The 17,633-nt window shown below is 42.1% G+C and overlaps 2 protein-coding genes across 2 annotated transcripts in view; both read left to right on the top strand.

Annotated features, from left to right (window-relative positions):
* The window catches only part of lama4 (laminin, alpha 4), a 30,204-nt gene extending 26,933 nt beyond the window's left edge, over positions 1-3,271 (top strand). The window contains exons 35-40 of the mRNA XM_029753627.1: positions 8-163; positions 671-830; positions 1,489-1,619; positions 1,707-1,800; positions 1,938-2,057; positions 2,260-3,271. Coding sequence (XP_029609487.1) covers positions 8-163; positions 671-830; positions 1,489-1,619; positions 1,707-1,800; positions 1,938-2,057; positions 2,260-2,405 — 807 coding nt within the window. The 3' untranslated portion in view covers positions 2,406-3,271. The remainder of the gene's footprint in view (positions 1-7; positions 164-670; positions 831-1,488; positions 1,620-1,706; positions 1,801-1,937; positions 2,058-2,259) is intronic.
* Positions 3,272-6,928: 3,657 nt separating this feature from the next.
* Positions 6,929-17,598, top strand: tube1 (tubulin, epsilon 1). The gene is made up of 12 exons (XM_029753603.1): positions 6,929-7,088; positions 7,357-7,430; positions 7,647-7,699; positions 7,845-7,905; positions 8,003-8,118; positions 8,417-8,538; positions 8,655-8,842; positions 8,973-9,145; positions 9,493-9,633; positions 11,041-11,181; positions 16,788-16,962; positions 17,234-17,598. The coding sequence occupies exons 1-12, from the start codon at positions 7,064-7,066 to the stop codon at positions 17,390-17,392; spliced, it is 1,428 nt and encodes a 475-aa protein (XP_029609463.1). The 5' UTR covers positions 6,929-7,063; the 3' UTR covers positions 17,393-17,598.
* The last annotated feature ends 35 nt before the right edge of the window (positions 17,599-17,633 follow it).

The raw sequence follows: 17,633 nt of genomic DNA, 5'->3' as shown, positions 1-17,633 counted from the left end.
CCTGCAGGTTATTTTTATTCGTGATGGGAATCTGGGCCGATTAATCATTGATGGGCTGACACTGCTGGAGGATAGAGCTCAGGGCTCCAACGTCTCCTGGCACATCAGCAGTACCCTCTATGTGGGAGGGGTGCCACCAGGGAGGGCCCAGCAGAACATACTGGTATGATACACCCCTTAGTGCCCAGGGCTGCATCCCAAATGGTACCCTATTCCCTATGTAGTGTACTACTTTTCACCCGGGTCAAAAAGTTGTGCACTATATAGGGAATGAGGTGGAATTTGGGACACAGAGCAGGACCTTATAGCCTACTGAAGGAAAATGGAGCAGAATGTTTTTACAGTGGAAACCCGGAAACATATGAAAACCCTGGCCAAGAATGTATAAGAACAAAAAAGTCAAGATCCTGACCTTTCGATAAAGAACATTATAAGAGATGTCTGGAATGATTTACAGTCCTCTAGTCTTTTCTGGCATTATATGTTCACACTGGGAGCCATCCAAGTATTTTCACTTCAGACTGCTGTGCTCAGACAATATGTTTCCCACAGAAAAACAATAAACCATCAACGTGACCCCTCTCTGGGGCCTGTTAGTGGAACATATTACCTACAGATATCTGTACTACCACCCATTTACACTTTCCTGTGCTGTATTTGTCTCCAATAGAGAAACTCTGCGTACAGCTTCACTGGCTGTGTGAAGAACTTCCAGCTGAATGGCCAATGGCTGTCCTCCGTGTCCCAGACCTTCGGGGTGACGCCGTGCTTCGAGGGACTCTCTGAGCCGGGGACATACTTCTCTGAAGAGGGAGGATATGTCGTCTTGGGTAAGACACAAACAAAACACACTTTGCCAAGCCTCTCCATTTTGCTAGGAATTAAGAAAGTAATGGCATATGATTATCCTCAAGGCCCTTCTGGCGTTATACTGTGGCTGAACCCTACCAGATTAATTTGAAGTATGATACCAAAAAAGCTTGTGAAACATTGATTTTCCTGCAATCTTCAGGACGTACTCCATCCTATCATTGTACACGGTTCACTTTGGCAGGGCCTGGAGCTGTTTGGAAACAATGCGTCAGTTATATCACACGCCACGTTAGATTTTCTCTGGATAGCAGACAAAACCCCTGGGCCGCTCACCAATCACCACAGAGACGGGGAAGAAGAGAGGCTCTAGTCAGGACATCGGAATTTGATATCCCACGTGCAGCTGTGGTGAAAATTTGGCCTGGTGGGAAAGTTGAGGGCGCGGAGGAGAGCTGCAGGCTCCAAGGTCTTGGAAGCCAAGCTGCAGCTGTTTGAACGAGCGCAGAGCAATTTCACGCCCTACTGTGGCTGGCTAAGTTTCACACGTGCACACGCCCCATTGGGCCGAAGTGCAGTAAAACATTCCAGGTTACAGGCGTTAAAGATGAGGTTCCGAACGGACGGAGGGGCTGGTAGAGCAGTCTTTACTTGAATTACTCTGTCCGTCTCCTTCAGATGACACGTTCAACCTGGGGCGGAAGTTTGAGCTGGTGGTAGAGGTGCGCCCTCGTGTGGCGTCAGGGGTACTACTGCATGTCTACGCAGCAGCAGAGGAGTACTTAACCATGTACATTCATCAAGGAGCGGTAAGCGACTAATACAAAGCAATCAGTCGTAATTTGATAATTTGCTATTAGTAGATCTTCAATGCGAGTATTGTTCTATGCTCACAGGTGGTGGTGCTGGTGAACAATGGGGTCCGTGAGTTCTTCACTCAGGTCACTCCTAGACTGGGTCTGTGTGATGGGAGCTGGCACAGGATCACAGGTAGGAGATCTCTTTATTGCATTGACTGCCCCTGATTTAAACAGTATGGGACCACGGTTCATTTGCAATGATTGGCCCATGTTATGTGCAGTGGCTGACAACAATGTGTTCTGTTGTCCTTTCTGCCTCTGGTTCAGTGATCCGAGATGCCAATGTAATCCAGCTGGATGTGGACTCAGATGTCAACCATGTGGTGGGACCTCTCCACCCCAGTACCCAGAGTGCCAGGGCCCCTGTGTTCATTGGTGGAGCACCAGGTCAGTGGCAAAGCCATGCATTTCAAGACGACTGAACTTCACACAAAATAGTTTTTGCTAGACACAATATCTGACATTCCAACTAACAAAACACATCCAAACTGTGAGTACTTAGGTTACAGGGTGAGTCAGCACTATCAACCTTGAGTTGCAAAATAAAAGGAAATGTGTTTATAATGTTGTTTATTATATATCTTCCTAGAATCTCTTCTCCCAGAGGGCATTGCCACTAGGAGGGCCTACACAGGCTGTATGAGGAACCTGACGGTGAACGAGAGCCAAGTGGCCTTCAGCAAAGCTGCCCTGGTCAGCGGGTCCGTCAGTGTGGGCTCCTGTCCAGCTGCCTAAAGGCCCTGTCATAACGAATACAGCCCAGCTCTCCAGCAACACGACTGACCAAATTCTGCTTCCTAACAAGTTTCCGCACTGTCAATAAAGAATGAAAAGCCATTTTCATTGTGTTTTAAATTGTCTATTCTTGTTTGATGTTAACTAGAACAATGTTTGTTTTAATTTGGAAAAGAAAATGACACGGCAACGTAACCAACCCTCCCATATGAATTAGTTTCACATGAGAAAATATCCCCCCAAAAGAGTTGGACTGCAACATGACGTGATTAAGGACCACTGCTCATATTATAGCCAACTTAAGAAGGCTTGTAAATGTATCACCCTATGAGAAGGTATCTTCATTTTCTTAAAGGCCCAGTACAGTCAAAATGCATTGTTTTATATAATATTGTACAACAGCTGATGAAACTAACACTGTAAAAGTGCAAGAACATTTTTTATCAGTGTTATTTCCTGATAGTAGCTGGTTGAAAATACAATCTACAAAAGACCTTCTAATCAGCAGGTTTGCATGGGCGGGATTTTCGTTTCTAGTTTTCCACTCTTCCACTCCCCTATATATATATAAAAGGCTGCATTGGGCCTTTAATCTACATTGACAGAACTCAAAAATCCAGACTCCCCCTCCAAAGGGATTGGTTTGGGTTTGGTTGATAGAACCCTAAAGCATAGTTTATATTTTTGTCAGAGAGCTGTGATGTACTGTAGGAGTGCAGCCAAGTCTAGTTCCAGACAATGCTTCCACCACCCTATCCCTACATCTCAATAGTGCCACATCTGTACGTAACAAAATTGTCTTCATTGCTTTGTCACAGTGTAGGTTTTCTACTTACTTTCTGATGAATAAAATGTATATTCTAAAATCCTTGCTGTTATTGGTTTATTCCCCTTACACACACAGAAAGAGAGAGGCCGAAAAGGAGAAAAAGATGGCAGGATTAGGTGTAGATCTTGGAACTAATGGCGGTGAAAGCGAGGAAGATTGGACTATGGTCCAAAAGAATGGGAAACGTGGGAGATTGAGAAGGGGCATATTGAGTTGCCAAACCTGAGGAAACCATTTGAGATATCCAACCTGGTGGAAAGAGTGATGGGTAAAGTAAATGCTGAGAGGATTATGAGAAGAGGACTGTTTTTATTTAGTGTACTTCTGAGGATGAGAAAGAGTTTGTTATATGGGATTATAAATCATGACAGAACTATGTGAATTTGTATTTTACATTTTGTGGTCGCAAATTGAGTTTCGTGGTTGCAAGTACAATTTGCAAAATGTGTAATTTATTTTTGCAAGCTTGTATCAGGACGTGTGAAAGGTTTAACAACGGTCTGAAAACTTTTAACTCTACGTTTGAATACATTCAATAAGATTTGAAAGCATCATTTATTTTCAAAATTATTGCAAGTCCATTTCCGACTATGAATATTTTGAATCTGTGCTCGCTCAGAGTTCTGTCACTGTTGTCACGTTGAAGGAAGTTTTGTCAATTTGTAGGATGAGATTTGCAAGTACAATCATGATAGAATAACATAGTTCCACACATGTTATTCTCTATCATGCAGAATTGAAGCTTGTAACTTTGGAAGCTCCTTCAATAATACAGACTTGGGTGATTTCTGTCCCAGGGGACTAAACTGTGCATGTTTTTGTTCAATTTAGACCACAATTAGTTGAATGATGTGTTAGTGAAGTACTGGAACAAAAACCTATACACAATTTTCCTTTGTTAGTCTATGCAGGTTCGTCATATGATTTCTAGGCACGTGGTGAAAATTAATACAACAATACTCCAAGGCAGGCCCCAGTATTCAGTGGTTGTGGCAGCATGCTGCTTTCAAGCGATCTTACTCCCTCTCCACCTAAAATGCAATAACAAAAACATGAATAACAATATGCCTATAAGTCAGTAACTTCGCTAACTAAACAGTCACACGGAACCTAAACCGGCTGAGCGCGTGCGCCATCGTGCGCCATCGTACATAAATGTATTTTGTCCCCCCACACCAAACTCGATCACGACAAGCAGGTTAAAATATCAAAATAAACTTTGAACCAATTATATTAATTTCGGGACAGGTCGAAAAGCATTAAACATTTATGGCAATTTAGCTAGTTAGCTTGCACATGCTAGCTAATTTGTCCAATTTAGTTAGCTTGCTGTTGCTAGCTAATTTGTCCTGAGATATAAACATTGAGTTGTTATTTTACCTGAAATGGACAAGGTCCTCTACTCTACTAATTAATCCACACATAAAACGGTCAACTGAATTGTTTCTAGTCATCTCTCTTCCTTCCAGGCCTTTTCTTCTCTTGACTTTATATTGCGATTGGCAAATTTCATAAATTAGGTGCATTACCGCCACTGACCTCGTTCGTCTTTCAGTCACCCATGTGGGTATAACCAATGAGGAGATGGCACGTGGGTACCTGCTTCTATAAACCAATGAGGAGATAGGAGAGGCAGGACTTGCAGCGCGATCTGCGTCAGAAATATAATCTTGCCCTTGGCAACGCAGACGCTCATTGGCGCACGCGAGCAGTTTGGATGCAATAATTGAATAACATAGATTTCTAAATTTATTTTGCAACGCTCGCGCACGCGATGCCAGCGGTGTGGTCAGCCTGTTATGTAAATGTCCACATCAGCCAAATGATACCCAACTAATACAGCCTATTAGTCTATTTGCAGTGAAATTTGGATGGACATTTTTCTTTGCAACTTTTCCAGTCACCAATTAATAAATAAACAGGCAGTGGAATTAAGTACTTTGACAAAAAGGGTGCAAAAGTCAGCAACAAGTCTTTAAAATATAGCTATAGTTTTATTTTCTAGAAACCTAGCTAACATTAGCTACACTGCAGTGATTATGGTGAGGTTAGCTAGGTACCTTTCCCCCAGCAGTTTCAATTTAGCTAGCTAACGTCATTTTGCATGGATAGCAGGACAGGAAAATTGTCAAATTCACACGCTTATCAAGAGAACATCCCTGGTTATCCCTATTGCCTCTGATCTTGCAGACTCACAAACACAAATAATTCATTTGTAAATTATTTCTGAGTGTTGGAGAGTGCCCCTGGCTATCTGTAAATTTTAAAAACAAGAAAATAGTGCCGTCTGATTTGGTTAATATAAGGAATTTGAAATGGTTTATACTTTTGATACTTAAGTATATTGTAGCAATTACATTTGATACTTAAGTACAGTTGAAGTTGAAAGTTTACATACACCTTAGCCAAATACATTTAAACTCAGTTTTTCACAATTTCTTTTGATTTTCCCATGATGTCAAGCAAAGAGGCACTGAGCTTGAAGGTAGGCCTTGAAATACATCCACAGGTACACCTCCAATTGACTCAAATGATGTCAATTAGCCTATCAGAAGCTTCTAAAGCCATGACATCATTTTCTGGAATTTTCCAATCTGTTTAAAGGCACAGTCAACTTATTGTATGTAAACTTCTGACCCACTGGAATTGTGATATGGTGAATTACAAGTGAAATAATCTGTCTGTAAACAATTGTTGGAAAAATTACTTGTGTAGATGTCCTAACCGACTTGCCAAAATTATAGTTTGTTAACAAGAAATTTGTGGAGTGGTTGAAAAACGAGTTTTAATGACTCCAACCTAAGTGTATGTAAACTTCCGACTTCAACTGTATATTTAAAACCAAATACTTTTACTCAAGTAGTATTTTACTGGCTGACTTTCACTTGAGTCATTTTCTATTAACGTATCTTTACTTTTACTCAAGTAAGACTCAACTGGGTACTTTTTCCACCACTGAATGGTCCTGAAGTGCCCATGGTGGTGGGCAGGCCTTCACTGCAGGCGGAAGGGGTTGCCTCTAATCAGCAGGACCCAGATATTCTACATGTTAATTAAGAAGGTGGGCTTTGTAGTCTTTGTGGCTATAGTGATCAACGGCACTGCCGAAATGGAGAAAAACAGAAAAACGGACATCATTGTGGAGCAGTTTCTGGGATTGGAGAACTTCCCTACGAATGAGTTACATGAAAGGCTGTCACGAGCCGTACTACTCTCTCAAGCCCAAGAGACTGAGTGGGGAAATATGGAACTTTGAGGACGGAAGAAGTGTGAGTTTGTTTTATTTTTGTCGATGTACTATTTTAGTTGTGCGAAGTTGGTTTTGACTATCAAGTATGGTTTTATTTTTGAACTTTGAATCCAGAAGGCGGCCCTAAAACCATATTGCTGTATGGGAATTATATTGCATGCAATAAATAAGGTCTTACCTGTTTTATTATGCTAGGAGGGAGAGGTATGAATTTCAACCACAGTGTACTGCCATCTAGCGTATGATGACAGTGGAAGATGGAAGTTGATGGAACATTTCTCTGTGCTGATTCATCGCGTTCTTCTTCGATTGCGTCAACATTCATCGCGATTGCATCTCGGCCATACAGATGCAAGCCGATGTCAAACTGAAGGGGGAAATATGATGAAAGAAACAAGTTGCATTGGTCCACGGTTTATGTTTCCATGACAAATATACGACATCAACATGCGACAAACGTGTGCGTCGGTTATACAACTGTGTTGTTACATTCGTGTACATTTGCCCTGAAAGTTGATAGGAAGTTCTGTAAACGATAATGTTGCAATACGTCGTAGAAGACTGCTATTAGTTCCAGTGATGACACAATCAGTTGTTGTACAAGGTGAGTTTGTTTGATACTGTCTGTCTTCTACGATTTTTGAGCAGTGACAAAGATGATCTATTTTGAGCTCATTGTTTACCGTGGTCTCGTAAATAAAGCAGCGCCATGTTGGCGAAAGTTGTGTTACCCAGATGGCTGATGAGTGAGGAATATCATTACTTGAATATCATTACATCATACTTGAAACTGGAAGAGCTAGCTAATGTTTACATGGGTCAGCTGGTTTCACAATGTTCTATGACAGACTTTCATGGTCTGTGTTCTGCAGTTGGGCAGTGTGGTAACCAGGTGGGCTGCAGGTTTTGGGATCTTGCTTTGCGGGAACATTCCCATGTCAATAAAGTAAGTAATACTTTTTAAAGAAAATTAATTAAATATTTGATTTTGTGGGAAAAGTCCAGGCTAGCCTAAATATACTTGCCTCATGTCTTATCACTTGTTGTGTGTAATGGTACAGGAAGTTAGTCTACTGGTATGTTTCCATTGGACAATGGCATAGGCTATTCATTACCTAAGCTGCATTATCTCTAACATGGCCTTCCTATTTATTTATTTTAGAAAGGAATCTACGATGAGGCGCTGAGTAGCTTCTTTCGGAATGTTGACTCAAGGTAATTCCATCCTGCCAATCTCTTGCTGTGATCCATTCAACCCTAGCTACCACACGGCTGAGAAACGTGTATGTTCATTCAGACAAACAAATGGAGCGCCTTCTCAAATGACCCCTGTGGTTCCCTGCTATGTGTGTATTTCCAGGAGAAGCGTCGGGGGATCTTGTGACATCACTGGTGGGAGGATCCAATCCCTGAAGGCCAGGGTAAATTCCAGTGATGAGTTACTGCTTCACTTTGACGTGTGTGTTTGTTTGTGTGTCGGCTTCACACTTTCTGACAAGACTAATGTCTTCACTACAGGCGGTGCTGGTGGACATGGAGGAGGGTGTGGTGAATGAGATTCTACAGGGCCCGCTGAGAGAATTGTTTGATAGCACTCAGCTCATCACGGACGTGTCCGGCTCAGGCAACAACTGGTTAGCGACTGCGCCTGCCTGCCTCGCGGGGTGCCATCTCGCATGCCTTCAAAATATTGCTTTATGAAACTCTTAATTTTTTTTCCTGTATAGTCTATACATGGTCATATCCCAGGCTGGTCCCAGATCTGTTGGTACTCTTGCCAACTCCATTTCTTATGGCATAATGATGAGTGACAAGGACTTGGCATGATAGTACCAGACTTGCACTCAGTAGTAATTTCCATCAGTACGATTGCAGGTACATTTTATGTTTGATAACATGAATTTGTAAAACAACTGTTTTATTCCTCTCCAGGGCAGTGGGCCACTGGACGTATGGCTCAGCCTACAGGGAACAGATTGTGGACCAGCTGAGGAGGGCAGCAGAGCATTGTGACTGCCTACAGTGCTTCTTTCTCATTCACTCCATGGGTGGCGGTGAGGACTCGAGTGTACAAATGTATACATGGTCTCATAACTACTGAAACACATTATTACTACATGAACGACGTTCAAGCTTTCTGATGTGTCGTGTCCTATGCTGTGACGGACAGGGACTGGATCAGGCCTGGGCACCTGTGTGTTGAAACTTCTGGAGGAGGAGTTCCCCGAGGTATGTCGTATCGTCACCTCAGTCTACCCCTCGGCAGAGGACGATGTCGTCACTTCCCCCTACAACAGTGTCTTGGCCATGCGGGAGCTCACCGAGCATGCCGACTGTGTCCTCCCTGTGGAGAATCAGGTGTGTTTGCGTGCGTGCAAGGTATTTCCGTATTATGCATATGATGCATGACCATGTTTTACAATCTGTTACTGACTGTTGTAAATAACAATTCCCTTCCGTTTGTCCGTTCTTATGATTCCTCTTCCAGTCACTGGTAGACATAGTGAACAAGATCAAGCACATGTCCCACAGTGGGAAGCCAGGTTCTGTGATCAAGAAGGACAGTGCCATCATCTCAGGCCAGGGAGGGGTCAGTGGAGCCGAGAAGCCTTTTGATGCCATGAACAACATTGTAGCCAACCTGCTGCTCAATATCACCAGGTAGACTACTGGAGACAAACTGTCTGTCTGTGGCACTAGGCTTTTTATTGACCTTCGGACTCCCTTCATTAAGCCTCCCAGGTGTTTGGAGTATGGTCTCCTCCAGTGCATTTTACTGCCACTGTAAAAATCAGAGAAAATTCTGAATTATTTAAGTGCTGCATTAGAATTTAAAAAAAAACCATCTCACCACCAACAACGTAATTGCGTAGTGCAGTCATTGAAATGTTAAAGGGGTTATTTACGTCAGTAAAGAAGACCACTTGTTTGTTTTGGGCGATAGCCTCTGTCTGTTTGATTCTGAAATGTGTGATATCAATTAACTGTTTGTTTTTCTTTTGTTGCAGTTCAGCTCGTTTTGAGGGATCTCTCAACATGGACCTGAATGAGATAGCCATGAACCTAGTGCCCTTCCCTCGACTGCACTACCTGGTACCCAGCCTCACCCCTCTTTACACCCTGGCTGATGTCAACATCCCCACCAGAAGGTCTGCTCTGCTGTCCCTATTGCTAATTTTACTCCTGCTTTGTTTGGACTTGTTTGGAGCTCCTCCAGCACCCTCTGTACAAGTGCCCTTTGTTGACAGTTAATGAATGGCAAAGCTCTGTTATCTGTGCTGTATAAAACGGTACTTGTTCTAAATCCAGGTGTCTCGGTTTAATCTCTGGATTAGAGGTTGACAAGGGAACAGGATTCCCATGCAGTCAAGAAACAAGAACGATGCTGCTGTCAACTTTGCTTCTTCATATCAATCCACATGTTTTGTATTATACTATTAGTTTCTTTATCTCTGCCAACTGCTAGTAAGTTAGTCTTAGCAAGCTCCCCATCATTTTTGTTGCATTAGCTGCTAATGCATTGAGCTAGCACGTAATATGAAGCTAGGGCATATCTGGCTAGCAAACGTTAGCTCTAATACAGGCGCTTGCCAGTGGTAGTGCCAGCATGTTGCTTGAACAACGTCATGTTCTGAATAGGTGAAGCATATTCTAAACTCTTGATAACATTTCTATTCAAAGTGTCGGGTCCCCTGGGAAGCACTGACTTTTCACAACTCCTACTCTACTGTCTTTTTCATTCACTTTCATGACAAACACCAACCACAGAATTAGAATAGCCTACTCATTTTTATTTCTATGATTCCAACAGTTCACATAATAAATATCAATGTTATACATAATATATTCAATTTATTTATACAGTACCAGTCAAAAGTTTGGACACACCTACTCATTCAAGGGTTTTTCTTTATTTGTACTATTTTCTACATTGTAGAATAATAGTGAAGACATCAAAAATATGAAATAACACATATGGAATCATGTAGTAACCAAGAAAGTGTGAAACAAATCAAAATATATTTGTTGGGAAAATGTTTTGGTACCCAGCTGGGAAGGCAACAAAATAGTAGCTAGCTAACAGCCCCCGCTCTTGTCTTGTGAGCCCAAAATGAGGCTGTTGCTATGGAAACTCATGCAGCAGAGTTCAGCTAACGGAATAAGTAATTTCTGATTTCTGTGCGTTACATTGAGCGGGGGTGATTTTTATTGGGACAGGAAAGTTGTGGGGTAATAGAACTGTTGTGCGATTTGGATAGTACGGGCAAAAAATGTACAGGACAAGACTGAACAGGAATTCATTTTCACTCCAGTGTCTTTCTCTTCAGGATGAACGTGGGAAATATATTAGCAGCACATTGTGCCAATGATCATGTCCAGGCCTGTATAATGTTAAGTGTACTGCAGAAGAGCTAGTGTGGTATTTCTTAGTTGAATGCACTTTTTGTTAGTTAGGCACCATGTATAATAGCATCTACTGAATGAGTCAAATGTAAATAGCATGTATCCCTTCTGTATAAATGTTGTTCCTTAGCTGTGTACCCTGTCTACCTCAGGCTTGATCAGATGTTCACTGATGCCTTCAGTAAAGACCACCAGCTGATCCGGGCTGACCCCAAACACAGCCTGTACCTGGCCTGTGCCCTCATGGTCCGTGGCAACGTGCAAGTGTCGGACCTCCGCAGGAACATAGAGAGGTGAGACCCAGAGAGAGCTACTAGGATTGTTCCACCTCAAAAAGCACACGCACCATCTCAGATTTTCCTGAAATTGTTTCTGTAGTTAGAAACAAGTAAAAGTCGCATTCCTGAAACATTTTTATTTGTCGAAATTTTATTTGATCTCGGAGAAATTAAGCTAATTGATTGCACGCAAATTGGCCCTTTTTTTATTTTTATGGTTCACATGATATTCAATAAATACAGTACCAGTCAAAAGTTTGCACACACCTTCTCATTCCAGGGTTTTTCTTTGTTTTTACTATTTCTATGTTGTAGAATAATGGTGAAAACATCAAAACTATGAAATAACACACGGAATCATGTAGAAACCTAAAAAGTGTTAAAACAAATCCAAATATATATTTGAGATTCTTCAAAGTTTCCACCCTTTGCCTTGATGACAGCTTTGTACACTCTTGGCATTCTCTCAACCAGCTTCATGAGGAATGCTTTTCCAACGGTCTTGAAGGAGTTCCCACATATGCTGAGCACTTGTTAGCTGCTTTTCCTTCATTCTGCCATCCAACTCATCCCAGACCATCTCAATTGGGTTGAGGTCGGGTGATTGTGGAGGCCAGGTCATCTGATACAGCACTCCATCACTCTCCTTAGTCAAATAGCCCTTACACAGCCTGTAGGTGTGTTTTGGGTCATTGTCCTGTTGAAAAACAAATCCCACTAAGCGCAAACCAGATGGGATTGCTCGTCGCTGCAGAATGCTGTGGTAGTCATCCTGGTTAACTGTGCCTTGAATTCAAAATAAATCAGACTGTGTCACCAGCAAAGCACCACCTCCATGCTTCTCGGTGGGAACCACACATGCAGATATCTGCGTCTCACAGCGGTTGGAACGAAAAGTTTCATATTTGGACTCCTCAGACCAAAGGACAGATTTCCACCGGTCAAATGTCCATTGCTTATGTTTCTTGGCCCAAGCAAGTCTCTTCTTATTGGTGTCCTTTTTTGGTTACTGTGTGATTCCATATGTGTTATTTCATAGTTTTGATGTCTTCACTATTATTGTACAATGTAGAAAATAGTAAAAATTAAGAAAAGCCCTTGAATGAGTGGGTGTTCTAAAACTTTTGACTGGTGTGGTGGAAATTCTACCTTTAACTAATAATGAGGAGAGGCAAAGTCAATATTGCAATAAGGAGGCTGGTCGCACCATTCACAAAGTGAATGAAGTGAGGGCCCCTGCACGAGTACGGCAGCCTTATATAGTCAAGCTATCTCATACAAGCATCTGCAAAGCACGTGACCTTATATGTACACTACCGTTCAAAAGTTTGGGGTCACTTAGAAATGTCCTTGCTTATGAAAGAAAAGCGCCTTTTTTTTGTTGTTGTCCATTTTAAAATGACATCAAATTGATCAGAAATACAGTGTAGACATTGTTAATGTTGTAAATGACTATTGTAGCTGGAAACAGCTGATTTTTTAATGGAATATCTACATAGGTGTACAGAGGCCCATTATCAGCAACGATCACTCCTGTGTACCAATAGCACGTTGTGTTGGCCTTTTAAAAACGATAAACTTGGATTAGCTAATTGATCATTAGAAAACGCTTTTGCAATTATGTTAGCACAGCTGAAAACTGTTGTCCTGATTAAAGAAGCAATAAAACTGGCCTTTAGACTAGTTGAGTATTTGGAGCATCAGCATTTGTGGGTTTGATTTACAGGCTCAAAATGGCCAGAAACAAAGGTATTTATTCTGAAACTCATCAATCTATTCTTGTTCTGAGAAATGAAGGCTATTCCATGCGAGAAATTGCCAAGGAACTGAAGATCTCGTACAATGCTGTGTACTACTCTCTTCACAAAACAGCACAAACTGGCTCTAAACAGAATAGAAAGAGTGGGAGGCCCCGGTGCACAACTGAGCAAGAAGACAAGTACATTAGTGTCTAGTTTGAGAAACAGACGCCTCACAAGTCCTCAACTGGCAGCTTCATTAAATAGCACACGCAAAACGCCAGTCTCAACGTCAACAGTGAAGAGGCGACTCTGGGATACTGGCCTTCTCTGCAGAGTTGCAAAGAAAAAGCCATATCAGACTGGCCAATAAAAGATTAAGATGGGCAAAAGAACACAGACACTGGAAACGGGAACTCTGCCTAGAAGGCCAGCATCCCGGAGTCGCCTCTACACTGTTGGCGTTGAGACTGGTGTTTTGCGGGTACTATTTAATGAAGCTCCCAGTTGAGGACTTGTGAGGCGTCTGTTTCTCAAACTAGACACTCTAATGTACTTGTCCTCTTGCTCAGTTTTCAGCTGTGCTAACATAATTGCAAAAGGGTTTTCTAATGATCAATTAGCCTTTTAAAATTATAAACTTGGATTAGCTAACACAATGTGCCATTGGAACACAGGAGTGATGGTTGCTGATAATAGGCCGCTGTCCGCCGTTGTAAATATTCCATAAAAAAATCTGCCGTTTCCAGCTACAATAGTCATTTACAACATTAACAATGTCTACACTGTATTTCTGATCAATTTGATGTTATTTTAATGGACAAAAAAATTGCTTTTCTTTCAAAAACAAGGGTGTGTGTGTGGAGACAACTGGGTTACAGGGTACAGACGATAATGGAGAGGTTGTATCAGTCTGTCGCAACTGAGTGAGGACAATGGGTACCAAAGTGACAGGAAGTCACTCCAGACATACTTCCTCTAACAGTAGCTCAACGGTTCCCCCAAGTTGGGCAAGCAAGCACCTTTGACTGTCGTCCCAGATGATGTATGGTCCTACTGGTCACACACACAAAGCATTAATCTTTGGCCCAGAAACAGGCTCCTAACAAAACAACAGCTCTGTCACCTTCTGTGCAGGATATAACCTTTTACTCTGTCTCCAGTTAAGCTAAGAGGAACCAGTTAGTTTTTGTCAGGTCTTGGCTGAGCACCCAGACATCATGGGGTCGTTCTTCACACACAGGCCTCTATTAATGCAAAACTTACTTTTCTATCTTATGAGTTAGTTTCTTTAACAAACTGAAGCCCAATGCCTATGCTTAAAGAAGGATATTTTGGTGCACAAGCATTGGTAAGGTTTAACAGAAAATGCCCTCATACTGGTACTGTGTATATACTGAACAAAAATAGAAACGCAACATGCAACAATTTTGCTGAGTTACAGTTCATATAAGGAAATCAGTCAATTTAAATAAATGTATTAGGCCCTAATCTATGGATTTCACATGATTGGGCAGGGGTGCAGCCATGGGTGGGCCTTGGAGGGCATAGGCCCACCCACTGTGGAGCCAGGCCCAGCCAATCAGAATTGTTTTTTCTCCAAAAAAGGGCTTTATTACAGACAGAAATACTCCTCAGCACCCCGCCCTCCCCCTCGGGTTCTTCACCTGCGGGATCGTCAGATGTGGAGTTCCTGGGCTGGCGTGGTTACGTGTGGTTGTGAGGCCTGTTGGACCTACTGCCAAATTCTCTAAAACGACGTTGGAGGCGGCTCATTCAATTCTCTGGATACAGCTCTGATGGACATTCCTGCAGTCTGCATGCCAATTGCGCGCACCCTCAACTTGTAACATCTGTGGCATAGTGTTGCGTGATAAAACTGTACATTTTAAAGTGGTATTTTATTGTCCCCATGTTCATTACCTGTGTAATGTTCATGCTGTTTAATCAGCTTCTTGATATGCCACACCTGCCAGGTGGATGGACTATCTTGACACAGGATAAAATGCTCCCTAACAGGGATGTAAACTAATTTGAGAGAAATAAGCTTTTTGTACGTATGGAACATTTCTGGGATCTTTTATTTCAGCTCATGAAACATGAGACCAACACTTTACATGTTGCGTTTATATTTAGTTCAGTGTAGTACCCAACATCTGAGTTGGACCAAACTTTAGAACAATCTGAGATAGTGGGTGTCGTGGCTTGTTGAAATGACATGGAACGATCGATTCTTCATTGATCCCCACGGGGGAAATGATTTTGAGCACTATCCTCCCCTCCCCCGTCTCGAATCAAAAGGGCTGCCAGTTCACCCAGCATCATAACTACTCATAAGACCCAGAGATGACCTTCCCAACTGCTCACTCTCAAATAGTGTTCCCATTCACCGCCGTGTGTTTGTGCTCCAATACAGACGCCCCTGATTCATGACTGGCCCATTTAGCTCCCACCTTCTTCCCTCCTCTCCCTGCAGAGACCTTTTTCACGTGGCATGTTGTCAAGAGCAACAGAAACGGGAGCTTCTGAGAGCACATACTTGTGTGTGTGTGTGTGTGACCACCATCTAAATCAGGAGGGGAAATCTCCTGGAGCACAGAGACCTCGCGGCACGTTTAGTGGCTTTAGATAGCAACAGTATTATTCACCTTGGTTGTTGAATTAGCCTGCACATAAAGATACCATTTTTAAAATCAACCCTGGATATGTGGGTTGATTCAGTGTCTGGGACCTGTAATCTCCTGTAATATGAATCTGTATGCAGACGATACGGTTATGTACGCCGTTTGCACCAACTGTTGACCAAGCTATGTTAGAGCTGCAATCTGATTTTGTTACAGTACATTACAGAAAGCTCTTGTTGACTTAATGCGGGCAAATCTAAATATATGTTCTCTAATTCATGCAAAAAATGTCTGATGGACTGCATATAGTATTTACTCATCGGATGATTCTCTCATCGTGTGTGTTCCCGCCAATAAATGTCTGGACGTTTTGGATTATTAAATATCTAATGTTAAAAAAACAAACATGGATGAGCTAGTTAAAAAGCTAAGATTTAAAGTGGGCTTCTTTTTTTTTTCTTCTTTTTAATATATCTTGTCTCTCTAAACAGCAGGAAGCAGGTTTTAAAAATCAACTTTCCTGACAGTTTTAGACGATGGTGACGCCATTTATCAAATTGCAGCAGACACCACTTTAAAACCTTTGGATGCAATCTACCATAGAGCACTTCGCTTTATCACAGGTGACTGGTTTAGTACTCATCACTGCATCCCGTATCAGAAGGTCGGCTGGTGCTCACTAAAGTCCCATAGAGCACTTCATTAGTTCCTTTTTGTTTACAAAGCTCTGCTGAAAAAGCTTGCAACCTACTTCACAGGGGAGAGAAAAAAAGTGAGACACCAAACCCGTTCATAGGGGTGGTTAACTCGAGATTCCACTAGTCCGACTCCGTACCGCTCCAGGTAGATACGCGTTCCGTTTTAATGGTCCCCATTCTTGGAATAGCCTGCAGAACTCTTTGTATCTTGATTCCCTGGTGCCGCCATGGCAGTTTTTGACTAGTATTAGATGTGTTGAATGAGATTTGTATTTTTTTTGAAGAAATTGTTGTTTGTAGTGTTGTAACTTGTAGTTTTTTTTTGTCTTTGTTAGAGTGATCATTTTGTTGTATTGCTGTGTTCAGGGCACCTTTTGAAAATGAAACCCTGGTCTTAATGGGTTTCTTGTGACTAAGTAAAAAAACAAACACCCTGTGGGCTGATTTCCCAGAGCCAAAAATGCACTTTTTAATGAATATTCTCTATTGAGAAGGAAAAGCAGATCCTATCCGTCTTCATAGAAAAGCAGCATTTATTCTCTTTCCCTTCTTCCTCTCAGACTGAAGCCCATGCTGCCTTTTGTGTCATGGAATCAGGAGGGATGGAAGACAGGCCTGTGTTCTGTGCCCCCTGTGGGTCACTCCCACTCACTACTAGCCCTGGCCAACAACACCTGTGTCAAACCCACCTTCATGGAGCTCCGAGACCGCTTCACCAAGCTCTACAGAAAGAAGGTACATCCTAATCTTCAATCACAACAATCCAAAACTCTGTTGCAGAATAAGTGTTAACGGTCCAGAAGATTGAGGGTTAAAGACAGCAAAAAGACCCATTTCTATTTCACAGTGGACAATACCAGAGTTATACTAAGGAAAGACCAACAGTTAATGTTCTCTAAGCAGGGTTGTAGGCACCTGTATTTTCCCAATCTGTTTTTTTTTTTCTCCTCTGCTCGCAATCAGTGTGGAGTATATTCTAATCTAACATGATGGATTGTTTTGGCAGGCTCACATGCATCACTACCTGCATGTGGACGGGATGGAGCAGGGCTGCTTCATGGAGGCTCTCTCCTCCCTCTCCTCTCTGATAGAAGAGTACAGTCAGCTGGACGCCACCAAGGACAGACTTATGCCTGACGCTGCCAGGCTCAACATCGCCACATGAAGGTCCTCTGTGTGTGTGTTCGCACTAGCAGACTACACATGGTGGAGCGTGTTTGTGTGTGCGTGCAAAGCACTTTTGTGTTTTATTAGCAGAAAATAGTACTGTAATTTAATAACTTGGTTTATTTATTTTTATAAGTTACAAAGGATTTCTTACCTGTGTCTAAATGGTATTCCTTATCCATTAAAATTACAATTAATGACTGAGTTATTGATTATGTATGCCTTGAAAAAGGTTAACA

The sequence above is a fragment of the Salmo trutta genome, chromosome 1, assembly GCF_901001165.1.
Source record: "Salmo trutta chromosome 1, fSalTru1.1, whole genome shotgun sequence".
NCBI classification, from domain to species: domain Eukaryota; kingdom Metazoa; phylum Chordata; class Actinopteri; order Salmoniformes; family Salmonidae; genus Salmo; species Salmo trutta.
The sequence above is the reverse complement of the archived record's forward strand: the minus strand, read 5'-3'. Positions and strand labels throughout refer to the sequence as shown.